General features: G+C 30.2%; 2 protein-coding genes across 4 annotated transcripts; one reads left to right on the top strand and one right to left on the bottom strand.

Moving 5' to 3' along the window:
- Positions 1–986: 986 nt before the first annotated feature.
- On the bottom strand, positions 987–4,485 carry LOC126836206 (BTB/POZ domain-containing protein KCTD5-like). The gene is made up of 5 exons (XM_050569405.1): positions 4,103–4,485; positions 2,884–2,992; positions 2,627–2,817; positions 2,439–2,561; positions 987–1,399 (listed from the first exon to the last, which is right to left on the bottom strand). The coding sequence occupies exons 1-5, from the start codon at positions 4,298–4,300 to the stop codon at positions 1,370–1,372; spliced, it is 651 nt and encodes a 216-aa protein (XP_050425362.1). The 5' UTR covers positions 4,301–4,485; the 3' UTR covers positions 987–1,369.
- A 261-nt stretch (positions 4,486–4,746) lies between these two features.
- LOC126836203 (uncharacterized) lies at positions 4,747–15,404 on the top strand. Of its 3 annotated transcripts, none has more exons than XM_050569399.1 (3): positions 4,747–4,916; positions 10,221–11,501; positions 13,654–15,404. In XM_050569399.1, the coding sequence occupies exons 2-3, from the start codon at positions 10,246–10,248 to the stop codon at positions 14,945–14,947; spliced, it is 2,550 nt and encodes an 849-aa protein (XP_050425356.1). In that variant the 5' UTR covers positions 4,747–4,916; positions 10,221–10,245; the 3' UTR covers positions 14,948–15,404. The 3 variants fall into 3 exon arrangements, with proteins under 3 accessions (XP_050425356.1, XP_050425357.1, XP_050425358.1); XM_050569400.1 differs by having other exon boundaries at positions 10,211–11,501; XM_050569401.1 differs by lacking the exon at positions 4,747–4,916 and adding an exon at positions 9,516–9,687.
- The last annotated feature ends 1,183 nt before the right edge of the window (positions 15,405–16,587 follow it).

Here is a 16,587-nt window from a genome sequence, read left to right as displayed (position 1 = left end):
ACGCTACCCGAAATCTGACTAAGATCTTAATTTAAAAATATTGCAGATGAGGTTCTTCCTTAAATTATTTAATTATTAATAAAACATTTGTCTATGTATTAAACATATACACTTAATTAATATATAAACACAATATTACTTTGAAAACAAATTATTTAGATAATCAAAAAAAAAAAAAGGAAAAATTAAATAAATTATACCAAATTTATTATATTTATTTGCAATACGAAAAGAAAGCTTATGAATTAATATGTTATTTATGTATAATTAAATTCATGGTAATAATTAATGAACACAGAATTTCATATTATATTATGTTTAACACTATTACCTGACTGGCAATAATTTGCATAATTACTTTTTAATAAACAGAACAAATTAATGTAATAAATAGATCATAATTAATAAGTAAAATATTACAATAAATTAATACAAAATATTATTATCACTGATAATACTAACTATTAAGAGTTTATCAAAATTATATTCAAGTTCAATCAGTTATAAAAAACAAAAATATTTATAGGTAGTATAGCTGTAATGGTCAAATATTTCGTATAATTTATATAATGGATGAATAAGAAATATTTATAAAACAATAACAATATATTCTATAAATGTATATAATATAGGTACATACTATATACTAGTATAAATAAATTTACATAAGCCATTGTAAGATAGTGACGTGTAAAAAAAAGTAAAAAAACTGTATCAATGAAAATAGACCAAAGAAACTAATTTACAAAAGAGTAACCATATTACTTAAAATTAATTAATAATTATTAATATATAATGTTTATACCTTTTTTACAGATGCTATAAACATTAAACGACTCTCAGTCCTATATTTCTGTCTATTATTAGAATTTAATGGTTAAAAATATTAAGATTACAAGCAATTATCGACAACAATTTACACAACATAAAAGTAGTGATCGTTATAATAATTATAACGATTGCAATTATTGTAGCAACATAATATTTTTTGAGTAATGAGATTACAAAATGTTTATATTAATTAATCTCCAATATTTATAGATATATTTAAAACATTTAAAATAGAACTCATAGTGATATTTTTTTGTAGAATTTTAAATTATTTTACAGCAGGAGATTTACATATTTTCATTAACAACTCAGTATGTAAATGTAAAAATAACATATAATAAATTAATGATGATTAATTTACATACTGGAACTCTACTAATAAATTAACAAAAGCAGAATTATTTGATTATGATCTAGTGTTTTGACGAGTATTCATAAATCTTCCAACTGACTTACTACATAGATCTTTGGTTACATAATATATCGTCTTGAAAAATTTGCATACATGCATGACAACCGATTTAGTCGACTGTATATATCACATACGGGATGCTCTTTGTTGCAATTCCTGGAATATTTTAAAATACATTAACAACTTACTGGCTGCTTGTAATAGTTGTTAGGCAATAGAATATAATAATCAATAGGACAAATAATTTATAACATCATGTGTATCATAGATCATAGATCAAAACATAAATAATAAAACATTATTTGAAAAACAAAAAAGAGGTGAAATATTTTATAAAAAAGTAAAAAATATGGAAAATTATGTTATTTATGCATAACTATTTTAACTATTTTGATGACTATGGTCGTTTAATCGATTTTCTATGAAATTTTACCTCTTTTTGATTTTATGGAGAACCCAGTTTGAAATTTACACATGAAGGGCACAGGGGAAAAACGGTAGTAGTCACATTATGAAATTTTTTTTTTTTAAATAGTTTTTTTCAATTTATGCGATTATTTTTTTTATTTATATCAATAAATTGTTTAAATAAATACATTTTTTATTAGAATAGCATTTATTGTGATTTTTTTTGTTCTTTTGTAAGAGGGAGAGGAATTCACAAACTTTGTTTTTGCTATACTCTAAAAATTTTATAATATGACTACTACCGTTTTGCCCCTGTGCTCTTCACTTTTTATGTAAAACTATCTCAGCTTTTTGAAAAATATTCGAAAAATTCTCAAATTTTAGGCAACACAAAAAAACAAAATTTTTTTAGATTATAATCTCAGTTCTAATAACTTTCTGTTACTTGAAAAAGTAAATCAAATAATATTTTTTAGTTGGCCGAAGATAATATAAAAAAGATGTATCACGAAAAAAACTCAAAATACTTTTGACGACCATGGCCAAACAAATTTAAGAAAATTGTTTTCATCGTAACAGACATGCAGTGTAATTTTCAAAAAAATTTGAGGTGGTCGCTCTAAATGTTTGTTCATATATGGTGTTTTGACCCATCTATTTTTTAATAATAAAGAAGTTATTAATTGAAAACATCTGTTCTTTAGGTGCCACCCTACATATAATGTGTAATTAAAATAATTATAAAATTATATTGCAAAAAAAAATAATAATAACAAGCAATAATTACTTTGGCTTTGTCGGTGGACTCAGTCTTTGGCGAATCAGCAAGGCCTTCTTCTCTTGACACAACACACAAAAACTCGGCTTGATCATAATTGCCATAATTGTATTTGGATCCAATATTCACCAACTAAAAATGAATAGTTGTCATTTCATTAAATATAATTAATATTTATAACAATATACAAAAATTACTTGTTCGAATTTCCATTCATCAGACATTGTAGAAACCATCCACGTGAGTTCATCTTCATGACATTGCAGCACTCGATAAGTATGCTTTTTTGATTGTTCTGAACAGAGCTTTTTGTCTCTCTGTTCTATCCGTTCTTTAATTATGTTTATTAATTCGGTTATGTTGTAGAATTCGGCTTCTTCCAATACACCTATATAATAAAACAATAGTTACCATAACAAATATTAAATATATTACAATAATTAAATATAGTTACCTTCTTCAGCAAGGTTTTTATTTAATACCAATTTTCCATGTCTAAGATAATTTAAAATCGGGCTAAAATAAGTAGGATCACGATCGATCATGTACGCTCCCGTTTCATCCTTAAATAAATAAAAAATATTAACAAAATATATAAAAAATTGTAAGGTGTCTAGAAATAAAAAAATGAAACAAATTGTTTTTAACAAATGTAGGTATTTTATATTTTAATTTACATATTAACAGGATGCTACACATATCACTTTTAAATAGGTTATATATAGGCAATGTTTCTTAATAAACGTTTAAACTTAAAACGATAATGTGAACTTTTTTGGATAGTAATGACAATTTGTTTTTTTTTCAAAAATGAATTTATCAACAGTATAAACCAAAAAGTGATTTAATTTAAAAACTCATCAAAAGGTATAGTATATTAATGTTATATATACTATGTTCTATATCATATAAGGTGTATCCCACATTCCATATCCTAAAACATTTCTATACAATAACACACTTATATAGGATGAAGTATAGATATAGTATATTCTAATGTTCATGTTTTTTCTCCATTTTTGATAATAAATATGCCCAGCAATGTATACAAAATGCTTACCCTTTTTCATGTATGAAAAACGATTCCCGGTCATTTCCTCGAATCCAAAATCCCGACAACCCTTTTCCCGACAAGCTATTACCCCGACAATAAAATCTGGTTTAATCTAATCAAAAAATGGTTTATTTAGTATAGTTATAGGACGATTTTGTGTGCCAAGATGCGAAGGAAGCAGCAAGCAAGATCTGCATTCAGGAACACATCCTTAGCAGCGTCACTAAATAACACTGGCTACTTAGCAGCCAGAGTGTTACTTATTATTATATATTATTATTATTATACTTGTTGGGAAATTTCTTGTCGGGAGAAATGTTGTTGGGAAAAGTGCTGTCGGGATTTCGGATGGTAATCATGAAATGCCTAGTCTTTTAAAAAGATTATCTTCGACTACAACAATTTTACAGACTTAAACACTTTGTTGGGGAGAAAATGGACAGGTTTTGGAAAAGGATTCTTAAAAAAATGAATCTATAGTGTTTTTAGAAATACATAAATCCAGAAAAAGTTTAATATTATAGATTAGAAATATATTCCCTTTTTTTTGTTAGTTGAAATAATTTAGTCAATAGTATTTAATATAGTTTTTGATTATCTAACAATTATAACAACGTACCATGTCGGATATGAGTTCAGATTCTTCTGAACAAAGTCTGCATAAAAAGGAGTTAGGGTCCTTACATAGAGTTGACTTCGTGGTCAGAAAACAAGTACCTCCTACGTTTAGCTTGACCCACTGTGCGGTGTTGCTTAAGGATTTGTTTAACTTTAATCGCGATCCTTTTTGCTGAACTACATTGTCATTAGCACTCATTGTAGTTACACAGTAATTACACGGAAGAGAAAATTGTAAAAAATATTATTGACAAGCTATGAACTAACAAAAAAAAAAAACAATTCAAATTATAACATACACGTTTTAACAGAATTATTTTCGTACACATTAAATACTTTCTTCTTTGAAATTTTAATTTTAAAACTAAAAAACATTATCATAACTCAAAAAGTATCATGTTTGATAACAATGGTAGGCGGGTTCCCATAGACATAAAATATATTATTATATCCATGATATTACAAGATCGTGATTATAGCTATTAGTTGATACCATAGACCTATAAAGATCCCTTTCTTTATAGGTCTATGGTTGATACCACTCAACAATATTGATACAATTCACAATTTGTTTAACCGGGGATACCTATCATAATTGGTTTATAGTATACCATAGTGTTACCAGATAGCGCTTTCCGAGTTCATTTCATGTGCATGCGGATTACAACAAGTATATTATTGTCTGTATACAGTTCGTCAACAATACAGATCGTTTTGTATTTAACTTGTCAGCACGCTTTTCAATCACAAACTTTAAAATTTAAATTTTCACAAATATATAATTTGAAAATGCTAAATATCACCGTCAGATGAAAGTAAGTCTACATTTTTCAATATACCTAGTTTTATCGTGCGCTCGGACAGTAATAACACATCAAATAGATACCAAACTCTGTACAAGCTCCACAATACTGAATACACATTATTTATATTATCTGCTTTAAAATTTAAACAAAATATATAATAATTCATACGAATTTAGAATGCTAGGATCAAGAGTAATGTTTTTTTGATAAAAATAACGACTAATCATAAAACTAGAAGACGTAGTACCACAGAAACAATTTAATTTATTTATCATAATATTCTGTGGTTTGTAATATTGTTTAACATTGATAACTGATGTCACAGGACACAGAGTTATTATGGGCTTTGGCTTGTATAACTCAACAGATATATATAATAAACTATGTAACTATTGTAACAACCACGATGTAGAGAAGATAAGGTTACGCCACTCCAACCAAATCAGTGGGCCAAGAAATTACGGCATTTTGTCACGTAGATAGCGCCACCATTCACCCGGAGTCCGACTTTTACATGGAACTAATAGGGGTTTTTACATATTATTATCATACGTTATGCCGGGTCCACACAGAGGTTTTTAAAAAACAAAACAAAAACTCAACTTTTTTCTGTTTATAAAAAACAAAGCTGTCAAAAACATTTGTCCACACGGAATTGAAAAAAATTCTCAAAAAAAAAACATGAACAAAGTTCAAATACTATGTTTGTATTTTGTTTTTGTTTTCATCTATCCATACTGAAAAGATCGTTTTAAAATTGTGTTCATACTTTTATACTAGTTTAGACTTTAGTCTGCTTTCGAAGTGCGATCTATTCGGTTCTTGGTTAGTTCGTTTTTATTTTTTTTATTTTAATAATAAAATTGTTTAAAAAATTAAAATAACAATGTGGAAACTTAAAAGAAATATCGAAGATAGATTTAGTGCGTCAGTTGTTTTAAATTTATTTTTATAATTTAATTCTTTGGTATTCTATAATATTGGAGTTTCGCGGTATAACTCGATCAATTTACATGTTTCATCTACAGACCATTTTTTTTACTCATGGTATAAAATATAAATAATTCAAAAACAAAAATACAATTTAAATTCACAACACACAAAAATAATTTACAAACGAAAAATCGGTACAGGACTAGTCGCTTGAAATGGTCTCGACTGTATTGACACGATGGTCGATGAATGTTTTTATTTTTATACACATTGTGTCCAAACCGACCTATAGTGTTCATAAAAACACAAACAAAACAAAAACATCAACAAAATTTCCCACTACTAACGGGACATTTTGTTGAAAAAAACAAAATTGTTTGGAAATTGTCAAAAAACATCGTTTTTTTGTTTTGTTTTAATATTGTTCGCTCTGTGTGGACCCGGCATTACTGTCATTTTTATTGATAAATAAAAATATATTACGTGTAATTTAATTTTAATTTAGACTATAGATTATATATTATTTTAAAAACCACAATATTCGTTTATGTAGTCTAATAAATGTATTATTTATTCTAGTTCCTATTCGACAAAAGACGTTTTTGGTCGAACGTTGACTATCCTTTTATAATAATATATATATACCACCACCCCCCCCCCCCCCGCTATATCGAATTTTAAGCACCAGAGAAGTTTTTTAAATTGAGTTTATAGTTTTTGAAGGTCTAAAGAATAATTGCACGAAAAATGCAGTTCCCTAAAAACTAAGTGAAACTAGAAAATTTTACAAGATAAAGCTTAATATAGGGTAATTAAAAGGGACTTATAAAGTAGGGTATATTAAAACGGGGATCGGAGAATTATTTAGCATATGTTAATTTTAATACCTCTGACTTAATAAACGGAGCCTTATCCATTTGAGTGAACACACTTTAGTACGCTTTTACATAACAATAGATAATTTTTTTCCGATTGTTATGTGATAACCACGTCGACGTCATCAATATAGATTACGTGTTTTTTAAAATAAATGCGGGCAATGCTTCTGGCGACTTGAGGCTGACGACCAAACGATTAAATTAACAATAACGCTTAATTGCAAATTGTAAAACAATATAAAAGACAATTAAATTCAATGATATTTTGTCAGTCGACTTTACCGTAACCACATGTCATCACTCAAGAGTGCTCGGTTGTCGCTGTCCGTCTACAAGGTTTAAGCTCGAGAGTTCGTTCATTTAACACCTAGTAGTCTCTCCTCTTTCCTCGTGCACTTGTCTGGCGATTCGTTCGCACCTTATACTTTCCTCTCCACACACACGTGTCTTGCGATTCGTTCGTACTGCGTGTGCTTACATTTCCTTAGGTACTCGTGTCTTGCGATTCGTTCGCACCTTGTACCTATCCTTTCTCAATCTCTAATTCTTTTTAATCCAATGGTAAACAACGCCTCTTCGACATCCGCGAAGAACCCGGACGGCAACCCGTTATACTCTAGTGCTCTGACTGTGTATACATCAAGAGAGTAGAGAGTCTCTTTTTACTTTCTCTTTGTCTTACGACACGATTATTTTAATTTCTCAAAATAAGTATCACTTGTATAAGGTGGATATTTATTACATTCATAAACCCCAATTAAGTGTCTCCGAATACGTGCAATTCCTAGGGACGAAGCAGGGATATATTCTCTACATTGTGTTCCTAAGGATGATATTTGCATCACCAATAATTGTTTATATTTTGTGTCTACATAATATACCGCGGCATATATAATTATATAAAATACTGTTGTTCTTATTCATTTTTATCGGTGTCTTTGGCCTATGCCTTATGAACTTAACTTACGTTCATCATTTAAGGAAATTATCGAATATTAAGTTTTATTAAATGGATCCACGACGTCACTGATTAATTGCTCTGTATAGTTAGACCAATTATATAGACTGGCGTTTCAAAGTAGGAAGAAAACTAATATTCGAAAATTGAATTTATTCCCTTTTGAAATACCATACCTCATATTATACAGTATGGTGTAATGGTCAGATCTCCTTGAGATACAATATTGACCATGCCATGACACGTGTAAAACATTATTGCTTACTGTTGTTTTGGGTAGATTTTAATTAAGATGTAATACTTAGTTAGCATTTAAGCATTTTATCATTGTACTCAATTCTATGTAAATGACGTTGTTAATACTTGTTTACCACAAGTATTAGGATATGCTAGCTTGCATTCTTGTACTATAAAACCCCAATGAAACAGCGAGTATGTATTCAATTGCTCTTACTTGTTTTACCCGTGCAAGTACTGTTTATAAAAGTGATATATTAAATTGAATCAAATCTATCTTGGCAGTTTATTTGTTTTACTAAAGTCTAAATCATTTAATTACTATATTTCGTATACTGTTAAGATAGTGTTTGTATTGAACGCTACAGTTCATTACAATGGATAATTTTTATGAATGCTACTGTAGTTATTAAAATGTATTAATATATACAATTTAAAGTACAATAATATACTTATAATTCATTTATAGAACAATTCTACACTTATGTATTATTATTCCTATTATATAAAATTTATAATTAAGTGTAATGTTATGTATAGGCTATTGAAACCTCTTTTCTTTCACTATCAACATTTTTCAATTCCTTATTCGATTTAATTAACAACTATACATTTATCCTAATATACCTATTAATAAATGTATGTTCAGATTAATGTGTAATTAGTTCTTAGATATTATATATTTTACAAATAATTAACATAAAAAAAATAACGTTTATCGCCCATAAGCCGTATAGAAAATATCGGCCTCCGGGCGAATGGTGGCGCCGCCTGTGCAGCAAGGCTGAACTACCAAAATGCCTGAGCATTCGACCCCGTAATTTTACTAATAAGAAGTTGAGTAGCGTCACCTTATCTTCTCTACATCGTGGTAACAACTAATAAACTATTGTAATAACTATACTATACTATTATGATACAGTATATTAGCTTACTTAGTTTTTTTATTGCTATGAGCAGCGTCATGTTCTTATGATTCATTATACATTATGTACAACTATTACATAATAGTGCATAATATTTATTGTTTTGACAACGCATACCTACATTTTTAATAAATATGAATTATAATGTTTCTTTTTACTTCATTCAATAATTTAGCTGTGGAAAAAAGTATTTTTTACGATTTCTTTGTTTAATGTTATGTTACTCTATAGCCTATATTACTGTTATTATTTTACTGAATTTTAAATAGTAATAAGTAACAACGTTTGTAAAAAATTAACAAATCCTTAAACACTTCTTTATCTTTAGATCTCTCTTCGTATAATAGTAACATATGAGTTATGATTAATCTGTTTAAACCTTACGTTTTTTTCGTGGGACGGTGGACATCCTAAATAATAATTGTTATGTTGACATTATTTATTTAGGGTATGGCACATTTAACCGGGCCTAGTTTGGTTGCCAGATGGCGCATGACATTTCTGTCATGCTTAGAGGGGTGGTGGGAAAGCCAGACTCTTCATTTTGCCATGAATACGTCTGTTCGAACTCGCCTACAGCCGTTTGTATACCTGGAACCTGCATGTATAGAACGCTTTACGGGGCACTATACCTACTTATCTCTGAAACTACTGGATCGATATACCTAAGCGCGTTTTTTTTAATTCGTAGATAAGTCCTCAACAAAGAACATAGGCCTTATGGTTGATGGAATGGAAATGTAATTACGTCTGTAAATTCGGTGTCATGATCGAAAAACTGAGCCACAAAATGACCTGCAAATTGATGACGAAATTCCAGATAGATCCCAGCTATAGGACATAATCATGTAAAAAAAATGGCTTTAAAAACTCATAAAATATAGATTTTATTGAACATTTTTTCCTACAAAAGTTGTTAGTTTTGACGAGAACATTTTTTTGGTAAACAACCATTTAAAAAAAGCGTGTTCATATAACATATAATTTGTTCGGCCATTTCGAATTTTGTATCATTTTTTTAATCTTCTTTCAGTGTAACTCTAAAGTTTAAAGCCACTATAGGACTTTTTGATTGAATTAGTTTTTTTTGAAAAATATCCATTATTATTTTAAAATGACACAAGTGGTATATTATACAAAATTTATTAATACCAAACTATTTTTTGATTTCTTCATTAAGAATATATTTATTTAGTGAAATAATTATTGACACATTACACAGTAATAAATAAAAACCATTGTTTTAGCTTTAAATTTAAATTTTTCAAAAAAATTGACGAAACCGAACCCTACTATATTTTAGGGTATATACCTTTCTCTTAATGTGACTTTTAATTGACATTGGGGATATTATAATTTAATGAAATATAGTTTTTTTCAGATATAATACATTAGAAAACCATTCTATGATGGATGAATACGGAAATCCGACCCCCGGGACGTCTATGGAATTTGAGAATATTGTCGTTACTGCAAATTCGTGTGATTTTACTTGGTTGGTAAACGAATTCAAACACAGCGATACCGACGAAGATGAAAAACCCGATGTATCTAATGACGGTTATATGTTTGACGGTAATTACCATGATTTATCGGAACAGAAATCACAAGGCGATCCGGATGACGGCATGAAAGATTTTTTCGACGAAATCAGGACAATTGATTTTGACAGTATAGAGCAAAAGAGCAGCAGCTTACGCGAGGAGTTGTTAGATAGATGTGTTAGCTTTATCGACACCATAGGCCGCAATATTGTCCACTTGGAAGAAACGAGGAGTACCTTTATGACAAACATTGCAGTGTCAAAAAGAAACGCGGCCAAAGCCCACAAAGTGATTAAATATGAACGAAAGTTATTGTCAGATATGGCTATTCCAGACCTTAAGAAAAAAGCGCATCTGGCGAATTTTTTCAAAATAGGGCTATCGAATTGTCCACATAATCCTCATTTGATGGAATTATACGAAACCGGTAGGCTGATATTGTCTTATAACGGCCGGTTCATACTGGAAGAATGCGTGGAGAGAAACTTGTGGAATCAAGAGTTCAAGAACAAACTGGAGCAAGCCATACACGAAGAAGTATTGGACAAAATCAAAACTCCTATGCTAGCCCAACAGGCGCGGCTAGGACGAGATCTGGTCGCCATTGACGACCCGGTCATAAAAAGAAAAATCAAAGTCGAAATCATGGAAATCCAAAAAGAATTGGACGTGTTGTCAAAGACGCCATTTCAACGTTTGGTTTTTCAATTCATGGAGTCTGACACCAAGTACGACTGGCTTCACATCGCCAAAGTGACAAACAAATCGGACGTGCAGTGTCAGCGATTCTGGAACCTCATGCTGAAGCCCTACGTATCTAGATCCAAATGGACCAAAGAAGAAGACAAAAACTTAATAAAACTCGCCAAAAAGTATGGCGAGAAAAACTGGACGCATATCGCCGAAGAGTTGGAAACAAACCGCAATGAGCTGCAGTGTTTTGTTCATTATCAAAAGTACAAAGGGAATTTATATACAAAAGGCAAATGGTCCAAAGAGGAGGACATCAAACTTATGAGAGTGATCAAAGAAAATTCAATCGAAAAAATGATCAATTGGCAAAAAGTATACTATGGCATGCACGACTCGGGGCGTTCAAACGACCAGATTTACAACAGGTAGGATTTTCCAGCTGTTCTGACTTAAATTAAAAAAAAAAAAAATTATTTTTATTTTATAATCTTTATATGTTACTAAACAATCAAGCATTTTTTTTTTATTTTACATATTTTAATAGCCAAAAAAAATTAATTAATTATCGGCATTTTTATTTTCAAAATAACAGAAAAAACAATATGTGTTTAGTTCACTTGGCTATAACTCCAGTTCAAAAAATGTTGAAATTTTACATTTACACCAGTAATCATATACTAATGAGATCCTAGAAAAAAAAAGTTGATTTTTTGAACATTTTTAATGGCCTATTTTTGCCACCTAAATTTCATTCTCAGACCACTGTGCGGCAGATATAAATTATGATGTATCTGTGGCTTATGTATGTATAGCAAAAACTTTCCTCTATAATAATACCCAAATACACTACCCAATACATCATACCTTATGATGTAATTTTTTAGCTACAGATGAGAGGTATGAATGAGTCGTTGCGTCGCCCGTCCCCGATTCAACAAAGTCCTTAATAAATTTATCACATAATGTTTTATATTGTAAGGTTTTTTTGTAATTTAAATTTGGTTTAATATTAAGATGTGACATTAGTGGCGTGCGCAGGAATTTTGTATGAAGAGGGATGTCATAAATAATGTCATGTAATTGTGGTTAATGTCTTTGATATCACTTATCAGTTACCACAGCACATATTTTCGATGATAAATTTTGTTTTCAACGAGTACGTACAAATTACATACTACATAGTATGTTGATGAACTTCAATGTTAAAAGTATAAAAAAGGCCCTTGGGGGGATCCGGGGATATATCCCCCTTTGCACGCCACTGTGTGACACATACATTTTATAATACTTATAACTCAATGAATTTGGACTTTGTTGAATAGGGCCCGCTCTTTTCTTTTTAGTAAAAAATAAAAGATGTTTAACATTATTTAAAAAATGTTGTTAATTTTCGGTTGTTTTCAAAGTAATTGACATTTTAACAAAAATTTGCTACAATTGATTGGTAAATTGTTCTTGTAGTAAATTAATTGTTTAGTTTTTTAATATATTTAACTTTTTTAGTATATTTTAGAAAAGCATGTTTTTAAAAGAAGTTTTTTTTAAATTAATTAATTTAATTTTTTACTTTTTAGTCCTATTAAAGGTACTTAATAATTGTGAATAGATTATTGAATTAATTTTAGAAGATTTAAAAAAACATGACATTTTAGTGAAATGACCTCTATATTTGACCCCCCGGCATTTGCGACCTAGATGCCCGGGTCCCTTCCGTGTCAGGTACTTAGTATTTTTCATCTGAATTTCCTTCTAAAAATATCTGATTTTAAAACTGTATGCTGTAATTATTTTTAACGTCAACGTTTGACGGCTATCGATATAGTTGTTATGTGTGGGTATCCCGATATCAATGTTATTATAGATCAAAGTAGTCTAAAAAGCGGTAATTACGTGGTGTTTAGTTTTAATTTTAATATAATTTGTGTAAAATGGAAGTAACTAAAGAAATGACAAGCGAAAAAGGTAAAACCCTTAACATTTTAAATGGTTTTAAATTTAGTTTCCACAAAAAACTGATACATATACAGAATTAGGTACTACTATCGGTTACCTATTGCACATGTAAAGTAAAATACACACTATAATTGATTATTCTAAAATAGTATACAATTTGGTAGTACGCAGATTGCAAGTATTTATGTAAAGTTATTAAAAATAAGTAAAGTTTCGTTGTACTGTGTACCTGGTTTAATAGGGATCGTTGGGAAGGAATTCGGATAACCTTGAGAGGAACTCGGATGAAAAATATTGAATACCTGGTACGGGAAGCAACTAGTAGTTTATGACCCAAAATATTACGATAAGAAATAAAGGTCACCGGAGGGAACTCAGATATTCTTGGGAGGCAACAAGTGTGCGCCCATTTTATTTGAATAATTTTTTTTTCTCGAAAATATGGGTTAATATTTTTCTTTTTATTCGTTATTCGAACTTTTTATCTAGAAAACGATATTACTCAACACTGCTCTAGTGACCTCAGAAACTATTTAATATTTATAAATATATAACAAAAACGCTCAAATCAGCTATTTCACGCGTTTTAATGCTCAAAAAGAGAAATTTAAATGGATGTTTTAGGTGGATGTTTAGCTTGAAGCCGGGTATCAAAAAGGGTCTACTGGACGACAAGGAAAAGATGATAATCAGTGCGGCCCAAAAAAACAATATTCCAGCTTCCGTCGTGTCTATGAATCTGACTAATAGAACTACTACGCAAATTCGAAACGCTTATCGACGAAACTTATCCTATTTGAGCGAAATATATCGTGGCGGTTGGGTTCCCGAAGAGGACAAGCTGTTGTTGAGTGCCGTTAACCGACACGCGCCCAATGAATGGACTTGGTCTGAAATATCTAAGCAAGTGCCTGGACGTAATGCCGAACAGTGCCGGCACAGGTTCAAACTAATCGAGAAAAAAATCGAACAGAATCCGAACCTGACCATCGATTGCTTCCCGAGGGCCACGCATACGTACCGAGTAAAAACACTTCCGGAATTGCCCGACGACTTAGAAAGCGTTCACAACGTTGTGTTCGAAGGATTCAAGGAAAGTCGACAGTCCCTTAAGGCGCGTAACCAGCTCGAAGAAACGGACGCCGACCGCAAACTCAAAAAAGCCTTCCTAGATAACGCATATATCAAAAACCATTGTAATTTTTCCAGCAAGTGCGAGCTACTGAATTATGTGCTCAACTACTTGGGGGCCGATCTCAGGGTTCCGGACGAAATAGTGCACAAAGACGATTTCGTGGACGAAGGGCTTATGTCCATGTTGACTTACCTTAAACAATCGTCCAACCAAGCGTTAACGTTTCCTAACGCTCATACGGGACCGGACGAAGGGTGCGACATGGTAGACTTTGATTTTATCCACGAAGGGGTCCAAGGCGCTTTGAGGACCAGTGACATAATCAATTCTAGCATGAGCGAATTGCGAGGCCTTATGGACATACGGGTGAGAGACATCGATTGCCTAATTAAGAAAGAGGTTAAGAAAGAGTTCAAGTATCCAGAAATCAAACAGCTTGTGTTACCTTTGCACGCAATGGGTTCGGTCCCACCAAACTATGAAACATTCAAAATGCTGTACACGTACGTATCGAGTCTGAGTAGTTGTCTGAAAACCGATACCACGATAAACCCCGGTGTAGAATTCGATTGGGACAGTGAAGAGTCAAAAAAGCTCCATCATCGCCTGGTGACCATCTTCCGGTGGCCCGCTCTGTTCTCAGGAATGGTCGACTACAATGTGGACAAATTGAACATGCTAATCAAAACCGAAGTAACCGAAGACCAGATTAATGAGACCGCCCACCATTTGGGTCTCGATAGAAAAAAAAAACCCGATTTCAATCTGAAACTATTTTTATAGGTCCCACTACTTTTGTTTTTACACACGAATGGTGTTTTTTTTTTTAAGATATTTCCTAAAAACCGGCACAGAGTTCACTTATTTTTAATGAAAGTTTAAAAATTAAACCTCAAAGTTAAAATTGATATATAGAGAAGTCGACACAGTTATTACAGATATAGTTATTACAGTAATAAGAAATTAAACCGTAAGAGTGAGGCAATAGTACAAAATCTCATAAACTGTATAATGCATACCAAACATTCAAAACCGAACGCACAAATTGCACTTTAAATTGTGTTGTCTTTTTAACACTTTTAGTATTGCGTTTTGTAAGCCCTTCTAGTTCTAGAAAAAAAAATTAATTACCAATAAGTGTTTCCTAATTTCTTTCTGTATTAACAATAAAATAATTTGCCGATCATCACATGTGTTAAATATGGTAGCCGAACTACAAAAAAAAAAAAAACAAACTCCGTCTCTTTTTGGAATATGAGGGTTAAAGTTCCTTTCATGATTTTAACTATTATTATTAGGTATTATACAATATATTAAAGTATTATATAAGATATTATAACTAAGTCAAAACTAATAAAAAATTAACCCTTCACTGCATGAATTTTTTTTTAACCATATTCTATAAATGTTCTTAATACTACTTAAAACAATTAAAATACATTTTTTTTTTTAGTTTTGGTTTCATGGAAAACGCTAATTAAAGAATTTGGAACATTGTGCATACAAAGATGTATAGCATGAGCGGGTATAAACAATAAATATAATTGTTCCATATATGGAACATTATGCAATGAAGGGTTAAGCAAAATTACATTTTCAAGTGAAAATTTAACAAATCATATTTTTCATTTTGAGTAATGTGGTTAACATTATTCCTATATTGGTTAAACCATTGATATAATTTTAATTCAATATTCCTTATCCGCACAGTTACAAAAAAAAAACATGTTTAATGTTTACTTTGTAAGTTATGACATTTACTTAATCATTTTTACTTGTTTTTTATAGTTTTGTTATTTGATGTGTATATTGCAAAAGACTGAATAGTTATAGAATGTTTATATATCAATATCACCTTTCACTGTTATTTTTTTAGAATAATAATTTTGTACCTTACAATGTTGCAATGTGTTAACACTTTTTAGTTAGTATTCTCAATATTTATATTCAATTGTAATTTTGTAATAAAAATATTTGTTAACAAATGTATTAATTTTCAAGTAAACAGGTTTTTAATGTAATTTGCGATCTTATTATTTATTTCAAACGAATCTATAAGAAATGGATATTGCCAACAGATTTGATATTTATTAGAATGGACATAAAACACTTATTGTTAACTAAAATTTAGCTAACATTAATAAAAAAAACAGCTAACAATTCTATTTTAGTTAGTGTTTTTAATAGAATTATGTAATATTAAAAGTAGTGACAGGACATTACACAACATAAGTTAATCTTAATAATCGGTATAAGTCCAAAGGCCAGATTTGTTAAAAACTATTTTAAAAAATATGTATAAAATACATTTTAAATATTATGTTTAAAAAAGTATTTAAATACAATACATATTCAAACACAATCTCGGAAATGTATTCACAATAGCTGTGTATGTGTAATTTTAGTTTCTTAAAAACTATTTT

This window comes from Adelges cooleyi, unplaced genomic scaffold (assembly GCF_023614345.1).
Source record: "Adelges cooleyi isolate 19-005CV unplaced genomic scaffold, UGA_ACOO_1.1 ACOO_flye_CR_arks_rails_tigmint_CR_PRNA_23, whole genome shotgun sequence".
NCBI lineage: Eukaryota > Metazoa > Arthropoda > Insecta > Hemiptera > Adelgidae > Adelges > Adelges cooleyi.
The sequence above is the reverse complement of the archived record's forward strand: the minus strand, read 5'-3'. Positions and strand labels throughout refer to the sequence as shown.

Coding starts and splice junctions, on each gene's coding strand:
- LOC126836206 (XM_050569405.1), bottom strand. CDS start 4,300: ATGAGTGCTAATGACAATGTAGTTCAGCAAAAAGGATCGCGATTAAAG. Junction 2,818..2,883: donor TAAAAACCTTGCTGAAGAAG/GTAACTATATTT, acceptor TTTATTATATAG/GTGTATTGGAAGAAGCCGAA. Junction 2,562..2,626: donor ATGAATGGAAATTCGAACAA/GTAATTTTTGTA, acceptor ATTCATTTTTAG/TTGGTGAATATTGGATCCAA.
- LOC126836203 (XM_050569399.1), top strand. CDS start 10,246: ATGATGGATGAATACGGAAATCCGACCCCCGGGACGTCTATGGAATTT. Junction 11,502..13,653: donor AACGACCAGATTTACAACAG/GTAGGATTTTCC, acceptor TGGATGTTTTAG/GTGGATGTTTAGCTTGAAGC.